The sequence below is a fragment of the Leopardus geoffroyi genome, chromosome B3, assembly GCF_018350155.1.
Source record: "Leopardus geoffroyi isolate Oge1 chromosome B3, O.geoffroyi_Oge1_pat1.0, whole genome shotgun sequence".
Taxonomy (NCBI): domain Eukaryota; kingdom Metazoa; phylum Chordata; class Mammalia; order Carnivora; family Felidae; genus Leopardus; species Leopardus geoffroyi.
In genome coordinates this window covers 25784963-25799685 of record NC_059337.1, presented here as the reverse complement: position 1 = coordinate 25799685, position 14723 = coordinate 25784963, and the positions used below count along the sequence as shown (strand labels likewise).

The window sequence follows — 14723 nt, the reverse complement described above, 5'->3', positions numbered from 1 at the left end:
TTTCATAAAAAGTACATTATCCTTTGCTGTCTACACAACTCTCTGTATACTCTGAATTCCCTCTATCTATGGGCCAAGTACCATGTGGTAGTGCCCTGCGAGGGAATAGAGGTGTCAGCTTCTTGACCTGACCTGCTGCCCACATGACATGTTTCATGCTCTTTGCTGATTGTCCAATAATATTCAAGCTAATATCTCCAACTATTTCAAGCTGTTTGAGAAAATACAAAAGTGAAAAGTCAGGAATGGAGCAGCAAATTTGCAGCCTCTCACACTTCTGTTTCTTTTGTAGGGATCACTACCGTGCTGACAATGACAACCATCAACACACACCTCCGGGAGACATTGCCCAAAATCCCCTACGTCAAAGCCATTGACATGTACCTCATGGGCTGCTTTGTCTTTGTGTTTCTGGCCCTTCTGGAGTATGCCTTTGTCAACTACATTTTCTTTGGAAGAGGCCCTCAAAGGCAGAAGAAGCTTGCAGAAAAGACAGCCAAGGCGAAGAATGACCGTTCCAAGAGTGAAAGCAACCAGGTAGGCCCTCTACCAGCTTGACCACTCACCAATCATGCCTATCACAGACCCACCTTGCCCCCTACCGCTCATCTGTCTAACTACAGTTACTTATATGACCCTTAAATAGGAATTGTGTGGCTTGTTGTTTATGACCTGAAATGTTGCCTCCTGCAAGTCCCTGAGTTTTATATAAAACCAAAATCAGTAAAGAAGCTAGAGAAGCCATAAGCTTCTAGTTCTCTGCAAAAAGAACAGAACATGTGAATACCATGTGGAGTGGTAGCCTGAACCTGACAGGCAATAGCATTTTTCCTAAATGCTGCCTTATTCCTTTAGTGATAAAATTACAAATTTGATTATCCACCATGCCACTGTTCTATTACAGTGTGGGCAGGCCCCTCTGTCATCTCTGTCTGGCTTAGATCCTAGTTCAAGGTCCTTAGTGTAAGGTAGGAGCCATGCTCTTCCAAGGGCTCTCCTCCATCTGCACTGGTCCTCCCCTGTCAGTGTGTTCACAAAAGCCAGAGCCTGGCAAACCCAGATAGCAGTAGCCAAGGAGGGCACATTGCTTTAGGAAGCCTTGGGCAGTACACTCCAAGAAAGATCATAAATAATGTCCACCCCCTCCAGCTCAGCTCAGTGTTTACATCCTTCTAGTTACAAAGTAACTTTGTAATTACATGTCATTTCAGTTTATTTTTTAATAAAAACAGTATGTCATTGCAATTATAAACAGTACTTTGAAGAAAGTACATTATCATTTCTATATAATTTTTGTTTTTATCTTTCTACCTCTTGCATCCCATCAAGTTCTCAAAAATATATTTCTCCTTGCTTACATGCTGGGCTTGCTTCTGCATTTCTTTATTATTTAATTCTTCTTGCTGAACTTAGTCATTTCTCAAGTCTGTGGTGTTTCCTTGCTTTTTACAGGTTCTTAGTGCATAATGGGTCTGTTTCTCAGAAGAATACAGCAGCTCTTTGGAGTATTTGCTGTGTCCATAGCTCACTGGTGGCCCAGAATAGGTTCACAAACATTTATGAATGAATAGAGGCAGTTAAATGAATGTAAATGGCTCCCGTCATTTCAGCAAAACATAAATAGGGTTGGTCAGAGAAACGCAGGATCTGTGAAAAAACTCAGGCTTCCATGAGCAAAATTATCCTGAACTTCTTACTGGAAAATATACTTAGTATCACACTGTTATGTTTCTAAATAAGTCTGCATCTTACTATGAATACACAATATGCTTTGGTCATGCTGTTTCCAAGGAAACTGGGATTCATCACATCATTATTGTTTCCATCACACAGATATACAGACACACATACACATGCAATGCTGTTTTCCAAATTCCCTCATAATTTAAACAGATTATAAATTTGTTTCTTTCTTCTAAATGAGATGGTTTAGAACAAACCAACACGTCAAATTGTTGTGCTACATAAATACCTTTTTGAGTGTGAAGCTTAAAATTTAAAACAAAAATACCTCTAACATCCACAGAGAGAAATAGCAGAATGTAAAAAATATTATATATTGGATATGATGATATAAATCAGATGCAGAGGAAAATTTTGTTTTATTCATAAGACCATTTTTATTGTTTTTCTAAAAATTTGTTTTCCCAGCAGCTTTTTTAAAATCTTTATATGTTCATATTTTTAAAAATCTGTGATTGTAGATCAGCTGTTAAGGTTTGAAGTTGGCATACAAATGCACGGGTACTAGTTTTAAATGCGTATTTCATGTCCTTAAAGGCAAGCATTAAAAATTCTTGCTGACAACACCTAAGAATTTAGTGATAATATTTAGATGGAAGTGAATATCCCAAAAAGCTTATATCATGTGATGTGGATAACTTAAGGGAAAGTGAGAAAAGAATCATAAACTTCATGCAAAGCAGAAATAGCTCTATGTACTGGCCAACACTTTCAAGAGTTATGTGTAATTATAGTTATTCAATTATTCACTTTCAGTAGTATCTCTCAGGATTGCTTACTAATGTGGCCATCAACAGCCCAGGGAACCCCCTCTGTGTTATAAATGGGAACCCTAAGGGTCCAAAGGCTGTACCTTTCCTTGGACTGAAAGAGGACACTGGGCTGACCACAGGAACTTGCACTGGCATTGTCGTTCTGTCTTGTAAGGGATATCAGGGAAGTACACTTAGGAATTCTGTAGGCCACCAAGGAGGGATCTGTGCCACCAGTGACTATCCTTGGGATGATGGTGTTTTTGTCCTTAATATAAACCATGAGTAGATTTTCCTTATATTCAGTGGTTGTACACTATTTTAACTTAGTGGTTGATTCATGAATGCTCAAAATGTTCATGTATTCACTTAGTTTCTCCTCAGATCAGTGGTGCAATGTAAATTGTGACCTTAATTTATTTGTGCTTAACCTCCTTTCTTTCCTGAATTGTTTCTATACTCAAGAGTTAGTCTTTGGTTGTGATGTATGTATTATGGTTACTAGCCTTGGATATTTTGCAAGTTGACCAATTGGTATTTGAATTTCATGAAGTGGCAGAAAGCCTGAATTCCTGCCAAGTTACCAAAGCTGTAGACTTGACATCATTCCTCTTACTACAGAGCAAGATTTCTTTCCTCAGATGACAAATACTTTTTTTTATTTTTCTGAAATTAGAGTATTTTACTTATATAGAAGCATGAAGGTAATTAAAGAATGAATATCAATAATATGCCAATTTGGTGACAGATTCTAGAAAAAAATGAAAATCCCTCTGTGATATATTCTGCATGAGATGTTTTTCACCTTTGAATATTTGTCCCTGTCAAGGTTATAAACAGGAAGAAAAACTATGTTGAAATCAATGATTCTAATTATCTTACATACCAGACAAACTCTTCAAAATATGGAGTATTCATGAAATGCTTTAAAAAAATGCAAGTCATCATCTGTCATTCTAGACAGGACATTTTATTCTTGTGTTTCACTCACAACAACTTACATCTGTTTTGAGATTTAAATTTTAGATGATAGAAAAAGATTAACATCTTTTTGGGACCTATTTGTTTTAAATGCTTGGTTTCCAAGATTTATCACATTTTAATAACACTTTAATTCTTTTAGAAAAAAAATATCTTCTAGTAATTTTGTTGGAAATGTTCTACACATTGGTTTACTTTAAATATAAATTATGCAAATATAAAACTATAAGTCAAAAACATCCAAAGTAATTTACACTAAGCTCTTATTATTCAGTATATGTTCAAGTTGCTTTCAACATTATTGTTTCTGTGACAAGTGTTCACCCACTCTGAAAGAGAAATAATGAAAAATAGTATTGATTCTTGAGACCTACCTCATATGAGCTGTGTCTTGAAACAGCTGCAAGTTAGCCATAATTCTTCAAAGCACTCAAGAGCACTCTAATTTTGTAAATTATTGATGATATTGGATTTGGCTTCCTCCAAGGTAGATTTCCTTCACTAGAGTCAAGGGCATAGGCTTAGATCTCTTACCTCATGAAGTCCTTTCACAAATGCACAGGACTGGTCACAAGGGACTTGAAAAGACAGGATATCAATTCATATAAATTTGTCGTGAAATCACGAAAAATCAGCTCAACATTCAGTTGACCTTATTTCTTGTGTTTTCTCCACTCTCGCTGGGTGCCTTCCAAAATCACTCTGCACATTATTATCTCTTTGCCTTGGATTCCCTCTTCCAGAATCCCTTTCTTCTTCACATCTTTCCCTCCTTCATGACTAACTCTTCTCGATGACATTGTCCCTGATTTTTTTCTACTACTTGTTTCCATCCTGCCTCTGTCACTCCCCTCTTCTAGAAGTTGGTTTTGTCCCTGTTCTCCCAACTTCCATGGCACATGCTCTGTACTTGTGAAATGGCATGTCACATTTCATGTGGCCACCATGTCTTCTCTACTAAACAGCATTTGCTTCTTTGCATCTACCAAAATATTCACACCATGGCTCAGACATAGTAAATGCTCAATGGAATATGTGTTCATAAATGGGTGATATTTGTCATTAATTTGGTTCTGCTGCTGTGGTGTGTTTTTTCACTTTTCTAATGTGAGGAGAAGAGATGTTTCATAAATGTATCTTTTTAAAGCCAGGTGAAGCTGAGTCATTAGAACCATCAACACTCATTAGAATTATCATGTCACAAAATACTCCCCTCCCTTCCTTTAAGAAAATATTCGTCTTGGGGCGCCTGGGTGGCGCAGTCGGTTAAGTGTCCGACTTCAGCCAGGTCACGATATCGCGGTCCCTGAGTTTGAGCCCCGCGTCGGGCTCTGGGCTGATGGCTCAGAGCCTGGAGCCTGTTTCGGATTCTGTGTCTCTCTCTCTCTCTGCCCCTCCCCCGTTCATGCTCTTTCTCTCTCTGTCTCAAAAATAAATAAACGTTAAAAAAAATAATAATAATAAAAATAATAAAAAAAATAAAAAATAAAAAAAAAGAAAATATTCGTCTTTATTTGGTATTTCATTCTACAAAGTCATTATTTATAATCTAAATTTTGATAAAAGGAGCTTTTCATATGGCATTTTTTATAACTAAAAAGAGACTGTATTGTTAGCATTTATTTAAAAATGTGTTTAAAGTTCATTATGTAGTGTTCTTTAAAAATGTGCTTGTTGATTATTTGAGACTCTCACCTGGTAGACGCCTTAAGGGTAAGAATATTTTTTGTCCACCTATTAGGGTGTCTCAACTAGCACGGGACATGGTATAGAGCAAATATAGAGTAGATCTTTGCATAAATGATCCCAAGAGTCTGGACTCTTCATGTGCATGTCTCCAGTGAGGCATCCACCTTCCTAAGTAGACTGCTGGGCTTTTTATCTCATAGTTTTGTTGTATTTAAAATATTATGTAAAATGGAGAGAACATCTTTTAGAGTTAAATAATGTTTTTTGTTTTCTTACCTTTAGGAAAATAATTTCAGCCCTCTGAAATTCTAGTTAACATATAGTAAATCATATATTATTATCGAAAAGTATAAATTCCACATGAATATTTTAAAAAAGGGGAAGCATCTTCCACCTTTGGTTATTCTGTGACTCACCTTTAGATAAATTTTGTTTTAAATACATCAGCTTACCATGTAAGAAGATGTATTTAAAATGTTGAGTAGTTAAACAAACTCTAATTGAGATAATCTGATAAATAACCTCAGTTTGTTAAATCTGTTTAAGTGATAACTTAATATATTCTGTCATAATTCAAAGTCAGGTATTTGGTAGGATATCACACCTATTCAGTTCAGTATTAAAATACACTGAAAAAAAAAAAAAAAACAGGATAACCCTGACTGACTCCCGTTCTAGAAAAATACACCCTGAGTGAGCCAGGCAGTTCATTAATCATCCTGTTCTCTCCTGTGTGGCAAAAAGCACTATGGAAGGTGCTAGAGAGAGACAAAGATTACTAAAAAGGTTCCCTCTTCTAGAACCCTTCTTTGAAACCTTCGTATAAAGCCCAGCTCAGCTAACTCTATGCACTTTCCTCTCTGCTGACTTTGGATCTAGCTATCCATAGCTTTCTAAGCAGGTTCAAATCACCCCTTTCTTAGAGAGAGTGTGACTACTTGCAGAGAAGACATGCTGCTACCCACTGGGCTTTCCTTTGTTGTCCCTCCTATTTCAGCCACATCTTAATGTGCCTCTTAGGCTTTGCCTACCACATTCTCTTCCTACAATAAGAGACTGTCTCCCAAACCACTGGAGGCTTCACTGATCCTGAAGATAGCCAAACAGATTTTTGTTTTTGTTTTTGTAAGGATTTTACTGCTAACCATTCCAGGGCAAGATAACAAGAACAGATACAGAACACATATCCCAAACTCCTACAAAGGTCTAACATTCCTGATACTTTCAAGATACAAACCTTATTCAAATTTTTCCCTCTACTAGATTAAAAAAAAAAAAAAACAAAACACAGAACTCTAATGTTCTATCAGTGCTGTCCCTCCCCCCAAGAATGGGTCTAGAAGGGCCTTCTCCCCAGTAGCTCTGGTATTTCTGTGGTCCATTTGCATCTCCAAGCACCCCCAGGCTAGCTGTCTTCCATTCTAAGGAGACCATGGATCTTCATGGTCCCTCCCTACTGTGATACTGCTCCCCCTTCAGTTCAGAGGCATCACTGAGGAAAACAGTGCAGCCTGGGCTAATTTGTGCTCATTGCTGCTGCCCCCTATACCCCGCATGGGCAGTATGAGCATTTCTGCACGGAGCTCAAGAGGGGCCAAGAGGCCAGGTGGGAACAGGATGGCAGGCAACTCTCTCTCCACTCCTTTTTCACTTTCTTAACTGAAGAGTTAAAGAAATGAGTTACGATGGCAGAGCACCACTGCTGTGTGGACACAGCATATGTTGGGAGTGCTGGGGTTTGTTTCAGTGGCATGATGAGAGTATTACTCACAGCTTCTTGGCATTTCTCCTTGAGACTGCTCTAAAGGAAACAGAAAGGAGTGTGGTGCACTCCAACAGTGATCCACCTCCTTACCCTCTCCTCTCAAATGTGTATTTTACTTTTTACCTTGAAGCTTGGGTTGTAGTTCAGAAATATGTCATCTTTCCACCTAGAAATCACTGTTACTTTTTATTACCTGGAAGGTAAAGTTGAAATTCCTTAATGTGACTTGCAGAAACCCTTAATGGCTTGACTCTAGTGTGTATTCCTGTTCATCAACAGGTATATTTCCTTATTATATTAGGAAGATGGTAATGACAGCAATGAGAATGACCATTGTCCTGTCAATCATGATCTTAGCATGTGCCAGGACCAATTCTCACCAAGACTCCAGTCCCACTTAGCTAGTTTGCCTTTCTCAAAACATTTCAGTCATGCTTCAAGCCTTTGCTTGTGATTTTTTTTCTGATTTTTGCCTGGAAAATATCTACTCATTCTTGGAGGCCCAACTCAAATGCATTTCTCTTCTGAAATCTTCCCTCTTCCTTCCTGTAGTAGTTTTGATTGCTACCCCAACAAATTACCACAAAAATAGCCACTTAAAACAGCACCCAGTTCTGTTGGTTAGAAGTCCAGATTCAGTGGGGCTAGCTGGGTTCCCTGCTGAGAGTCTCAGGAGGCTAAAATCAAGATGTCTGTGGGGCTATATTCTCTTCTCGAGATTCTGGGGATAGATCTCTCCCCAGACTCATGCACATTGTTGATCATAGTTTCCTGTGGTTGTAGGAATAAGGCTGTCAGCTGGGGCCAGTCTTTGCTCCTAGAGGCTGCCCCATTTCTTCCTATGCTTTCACTGCAGTGCCCTCTATCAATAGCAAATCCCATTCTTCTCCCACTGCAAATCCCTCTGCTCTCACCTTCTGCTACATCTTCTTTCCCTTCTGTTTCCAGATGGAGAAAATCCTTTACTTTTTATTTTTTTTAGCGTTTATTTATTTTTGAGAGACAGAGAGAGACAGAGCATGAGCAGGGGAAGGGCAGAAAGAGAGGGAGACACAGAATCAGAAGCAGGCCCCAGGCTCTGAGCTGTCAGCACAGAGCCCAACATGGGGCTTGAATTCATGAACTGTGAGATCATGACCTGAGCTGAAGTTGATATTTAACTGACTGAGCCACCCAGGTGCCCCCAAAATCCTCTACTCTAAGGGCTCATGTGATTAGATTGCCCCTCCCCCCCCCAAATAATCCAGGCTAATCTTCCTATTGTAAATTTCATAACCTTAAATAATGTTTGCAGTGCCCCTTTTACATGTAAAGTAATATATTCACAGGTCTGGGGAGTAAGGGGTGATATCCTGATGACCACACTTCTTCTTCCCTAGCCATAATTGAATGGTACTCCCAAACCATGGGATAGGTATCACAGAGTCTATTTTGGCACCTTTGTGCCAGAGCCTGAGTGGCCCCTGGATGTTTGCAGCCCTTCCTGTGTCTGGGTTACCTTGGTGTCCGGGGGTCATCCCACCTGTGGTCTCAGTACTGCTAAAAGGTCTACACAAGCACAGACTTCATTTAACACTGAGTGCCTCTTCTTATTGGGAGTCTTCTCTCCCCACCTCACCTCCTTCACATCTAGCATAATGTCTTTAATGAGATTAAGGAGTATTCAGAAGAGAGGAACATGCAAATTAATATGTCAATGAATTATTCCTCCACAAAATGACTAATTTTGTGAAAGCCTCATAGAAGAAGCTATAGATGCATAATCTAGCTCTAGATGAAATGGTAGGCTTTCCACAGACAAAGATAGGACAAGGAAGATGGACTTCCAGGCAAAGAAATGAAGATAGCTGGGGAAACCTCAAGCATGCTGGAGATCAGTGACACCCAGGGGACTGTGGAATGGGCCATGTGGTCCTGAGAGGGTTTGGCACTACTCAGAGAAGGATTATTGTCACATTCAGAAAGAAAGGACTCCACTGGCAACCCCTAGCCTTAGGCATGTTCCATGAAAATTTCATAGAAACAAACAGACCATTGACATCATCAAGAAAGGTCTGAAGCTGTATTTAGTACAGAATAAAATGTTATTTTAAAGTTTGTCTCCAATGTGGGAGGGACTTTCATCTGTCTTAAATACAGCCCTTAAAAAAGAAACCTCCTGTCAGGATCAGGATTGGGCAAAGAGATCATACTAGGTAGCAGTCTGTATCTACACCCATCAAAGTCATCAGGAGTGTCCATTCATCACAGGACTATTTGATTGTTTCTCCACAGTAATGTGAATAGTTTTGTACCATCATAAAAGGGGACAAGGTAATTTCTAAAAAAGAATGGGAGAGTATAGTTTACATCCAGTGTCCAGCTGTGAAAAACAGTTAAAATACCTGAAATAACATATTGAAAGGGAATTTTACTCTAATTTTGTCTTCACTAAGGACTTGTATCCATAATGTGAAATTTCAATTTAAACCCCCCCCCCTTTACTTAACCTTCTCACATAGAGTGAGGATTTTTAAATTTGAGAAAATAAAATCTCTAAACTGTAGTTAAGCCTCCAAAATGGCACTTTCCACAAAAACAGTGCTGGGTTTGACAAATGTGCAATTTCTCATAATGTACGTGATGTGATTGCATGGCATAAGTCTGCACTGTGTTTGTATATGAAATTTAGATTCACTGGTATGCTAGCTAACGATGTGCACTTTCTTCAATTAGGTGGATGCTCATGGAAATATTCTATTAACATCACTGGTGGTTCACAATGAAATGAATGAGGTCACAGGCAGTGTTGGTGATACCAGGAATTCAGCAAGACCCTTTGACAACTCAGGAATCCAGTACAGGAAACAGAGCATGCCTAGGGAAGGGCATGGGCGACACATGGGGGACAGAAGCATCCCGCACAAGAAGACCCATCTACGGAGGAGGTCTTCACAGCTCAAAATTAAAATTCCTGATCTAACCGATGTGAATGCCATAGACAGATGGTCCAGGATCGTGTTTCCATTCACTTTTTCTCTTTTCAACTTAGTTTACTGGCTGTACTATGTTAACTGAGTGACTGTACTTGATTTTTCAAAGACTTCATTTAACACTGAGTGAAATATTACTCTGCCTGTCAAGTTTTTATACCTGTACACACACACAGACACACACAAGCAGACACACATATATACATACGCAATTGTATATATATGTGAACTTTCTCAGCATATATATAAAATACACGTGTATATGAGGATGTATGTGTATATGTTTATACACACAGGTATAAGTACCCATGTGTATGTAAAACAAATACACATACATATATACATTTTGCAGCTATGGACAATTTAACACAGGATGCATATTAAAGAAAGTCATAGTTTTTTCTTTTTTAATTGAAAGGGACAAGCATCGTCTAAATATTATGCCTTGAGAATGAGGGTGTGAAACACATCATCCAAAAATATGTGTTTTATTATCATAAGTTAGATGTTTTAGTTTGAAAATCAGAAAGAAAATCTTAGTTAATCTTCAAAAAATCATTCAGTGGTATTGCTAGTTTAAAATGAGTCACATACTTCATATTGTTTCTGTTTACCTAGCGAAGGCTTTTCAGCTTTTTTGGTGATGGGGTTTGCTTTCATCAGGCACACTTTTTCTGTAACGGTTTAGTGGATGAGGTGAGCCACTGGTGTGTGCTCACCTGTTGTCTTAAATATAGATAGATCCCACGTTGATGTCTGAAACATCCATCTTTAGAAAACCCATCAGGAATGGATGGCATCTCATTGTAAGTACTCTTAATGTACAGTGTATTTTTTTGTTGTTGTTCACTTGGAGTGGATTCAGCTTACCTGTCATATGGGAATACAATGGCATGTTTTGGCAATGTTTAGTTGACATTTCAATCACTGAAAATGTGCTCCACATCTTGTATGGATTTCTAGGCCTGATCTAACAGAAAGCATAGACGTCTCAGGTTATTTGTTACTCTAAGGTAAAACCATCTAGGATGATTTTCCCCCTTGTCTTTACGTTATCAATCACTCTTATAACATTGTATGTTAATATGAAGTATATTTGCATAATATGCATATATATGTATATTTACCAATATTTTGTTTCTTAATGCTTGCTATCATGGCAGCATGCGATGTCATAATTTTCCTTTACATGATGTAACTACTTTCTGTTACCTAGAATTAAGATTGAAGCTTAAAACACATTTACTGTTCAATTTCAGAAACCAAGAAACATCTTCATGCCTTCATTTCTGTATCTGACATATTTCATAAGCACATCCAACTACTCCTAGTCTAACTAGGATGCTGCAGGAACATGACCAGTACACACCACGCGTCACCCAGTAATCCATGACCGTTCTCTTGAGGTAAAGGAGAGCAACCCAACAACAAACAGTCATTTTTGGTTCCTTCTGATCCACAGCCTCATCAGTATTTGGACTTTTTAAAGCTCGTAGAAACAAGACAAGGTGCACCGGTTTCATAGACGCAACCTTAACTTACTATTTAGATGAGATCTTTCTAAAGAAAAAAAAAGAGATGATATATTTTTTGTAAACAATATTTCTATCACAGGCCTCCATAAATGGAAATGACTACAGTTGTGCAAACAGATGTCACAGTGAGGTTAAGCATTTGGAGAAAAAAAGCAAAATATTCAGGAAAGAACTGCTAAATTAATACTTTATCCCAACATGCCACATATGCCTCACCTTCTCTGTTCTATCCTAAGCCAATGACCAAAATCTTGTCCAATATGCTACTAGCTGGCACCAGTTTGCTCCACGTAGATAGAGGCACCACCTTCCCTGAGGATGCATGTGGTGTGAGCTATCACCATAAGCTTACCATTACTTGATTTTTCTTTGGTATAAAGATAACAATCTTTAATTTGTGGAAGTCTGTCACAGTTCAAGACCCACTGTCAGGTAAAACACAACCCACAAAATCTCATGCTAGAAGCAATGACTAGTTTTTTACCTTAACCCCTCCTTCATTCTGACCTTTCTACAACATCTTCCACCTACTGCTCTCTGGTTTTATTTTGTATCTGGAGATTAGCCAGTGATTTCTGGTCTTGGGCTTTTCTCTGACAATTTTTTTTTTTTCATGGGTAACAATGAGGGATCCTAAAAGTTAAATAGATTGGGAAAAACCTTGTAAGTGGCCTTATCATTGTTAACATGTTAAAGAAAAAAGACATTTGTGAAGACCTTATCCCTTTCAATACTTCAGGTATCTTTTTCTGTATCCAGTGATTCAAGGAGTAAGCTCCACATGCAGAAGAGGGACCCCAAAATGCAAATGAATATGGACAAAAGCAATCAATGCTCGATTTACTTGTACAATTTATACTATTCAGAACTGTGACATTAATTCTTTCTGTGAGAAAAATGATTCAAAACATTTTTGATGCATAGTTGAGGTACCCAATTATCAAAGGAAGAGACCCTATGGGGCTCAGAAGAGCTGCAGTCTACTTACCAAGGTTTTCTGGTTATAAATTTGCATGGTATAGTCATAATAGCTTTTGAGCTTTTTATATGCATTTGGCACCAAGACTGGGATCCACAACTTTGTAGACACTGCGATGAAGTTAACATAATAGCTATACTATAAATAGTGTTTGTAACTACACACATACATACACACATACACACACACACACACACACACACACACAAATACATACATATATTCTGTAAAAAAAAAAACTTTTTAAGATCCTTGGGTATGTGTTTGCTTTACTCCATTTCAGAAGAAAATTACTTTTCTTCTAATAAAATTATTTTATAGCTTCTCCATTTTTAAAAGTTGTGAGAAATATTGAGAAGCAGAACTCTATGCTGACAGAAGAGAGTTGAGTTTGGTTCTCTGTTCTGTTTCAATGACCTCTCATTATTCCACAGTAGTTACTGGAGCCAGTGTGCAAGCTGTATTGATGAATTCTGAACCTGGACCTCCGACATTAATGTGAGGTGGCTGTCACCCACATCCAGACATCTTGAGTAAGGAGAGAAAAGTTGAATTTGGAATATAATGGTATTTCTTTCTCAACAACTGAACATAATAAAAAGTTAATTTTCTATGTAGTCCTGTCTTTCCAAAATGCTTCACAGGGGCTCAAAATGTACTGAAGAATCTTTCTCTGAAAGTTGGTTATTACCCATATTTAGATATACTTGAGACAACTCAAGAGCCCTACTACATAAATCCCTACAGTGAAAGACTGATAAGACTTGAGTAAATCTTGAAAACAAGCGTTATTCTTGTTCACCTACCCCAGGACTGTAGAGGGGTTTCACTGTCTATATCATGAGACATGCATTTCCCCCCTGAATCATAAATGAACTAGGAAGTATGTCATGATAATATTCCTGTTAGGTTTGAAGATTACATGTGCATCTGCAATATCATGTGTTTTTAATGCCAGCATCCAGAACTTTTGACATATTTGGTCAGTTACGTCAAAGGCACTTTTCCCCTGTGCAGCTTCGGAATTAACATTTTCACCCAGGAGGAATCCCAGAGGTGATGCCACACACTTTTGGGACTGGTTTTAAGGGGACAGGCACATTGGCAGCTGTAGGTGTTCATTTTCAGCATCTAGTAGATAACCCCATTGGTGTTAGTCCCACAGTGGTGTGTTTGAAAAAAGAGAATATGTCCAATTTTGAATCTCCTGGCTTGAAATTATAAACCATCTCATAATCCTTACTTAATGCTCCACCTGAAAACTAGTTCATATTTCTGACCATTTTTATGTAAGCAAAATTGATCAATTAGTGAAATATTTTGTTACTCATGGGAATGACTTCGGCTCTCATCTTATGTGAGCCATCAGTCAGAGTAACATTGAATCATGGGGCAAAGAGCTGTCCAGGTGGACTAAATTTTCCCAGGACACTAGCTAGTGTGCCTTGGATCAATTACCTCTTCTACTGCATTGAAAGGTGCCATGTTTTCCAAAATACTCAATTCCCAACACCTGGGTAAACAGTGACTTCCCAGAGAGTGGCTACAATCACATGCCTCTCCCTAGGGTGAGCCCCATAAACATGTTTTATCATTCTTGTCTTATATTTCTACTTTCCAAGTCAGTGAGTGTATTCAAGGTAAGTACAGGATTATTCTAGTAGGAATAGGCGATTGCTGTCATGATCAATTCCCATGTGGATTTCATTTCATTGTAAAGATAAACTAAAATCCAATTTTGCTTAAGCACATTGATGTAATTTTTTGGTATTATTTGACATGAAAAAAACAGCAAAATTGAGTGATAGATACAATATGAAACTTGTTGATGAATGAATTCAAATTTATTAAAAAAGAACTAACTGACTTAAATAAGAAGACTGACTTTTTTTTTCTTCCTTGGCTATCTTTTGGTGATACGGTGTGGTTATTTTAATTCCAGCTATTTTTAGATGTACATATCCATTTAGATTACGTGGAAAGTACAAAGAAATAAGCTCAAAGCTGACTGCATTTGAGAACAACTGAATCATGACTTTTTTTGTATTAAAGATGATTTATTCTAAACTTCAAAAGACAACTAAATACAGAGATCCAGCTTGTGCCTGTCTTCAAATAAGTGGTTAGAGAGAAAGAAATATTTTTCTATTAAAGGCAAGGGAAGAAACTTACCAATAACCTCTGGGCACAGGTGGTATTGGTCCTTACTCTTTACTTTTTTAGCACTGAAATGTAATTTCCCTTGTCTCCTCTCCAGTGAGAAAGTAACAAGCAATGTCCTGAATGAATGAATGGATGAATGAATGA

The 14723-nt window shown here is 38.0% G+C and overlaps 1 protein-coding gene across 3 annotated transcripts in view; it reads left to right on the top strand.

Annotated features, from left to right (window-relative positions):
• The window catches only part of GABRB3 (gamma-aminobutyric acid type A receptor subunit beta3), a 469312-nt gene extending 455030 nt beyond the window's left edge, over positions 1-14282 (top strand). For 2 of the 3 annotated variants that reach the window (XM_045448927.1, XM_045448929.1), the window contains 2 exons: positions 293-537; positions 9646-13033. In XM_045448927.1, the coding sequence (XP_045304883.1) occupies positions 293-537; positions 9646-9987 (587 nt within the window). In that variant the 3' untranslated portion in view covers positions 9988-13033. Of the gene's footprint in view, positions 1-292; positions 538-9645 lie in introns of all 3 variants that reach the window. The other variant, XM_045448928.1, reaches the window with a different exon arrangement.
• Positions 14283-14723: the final 441 nt, after the last annotated feature.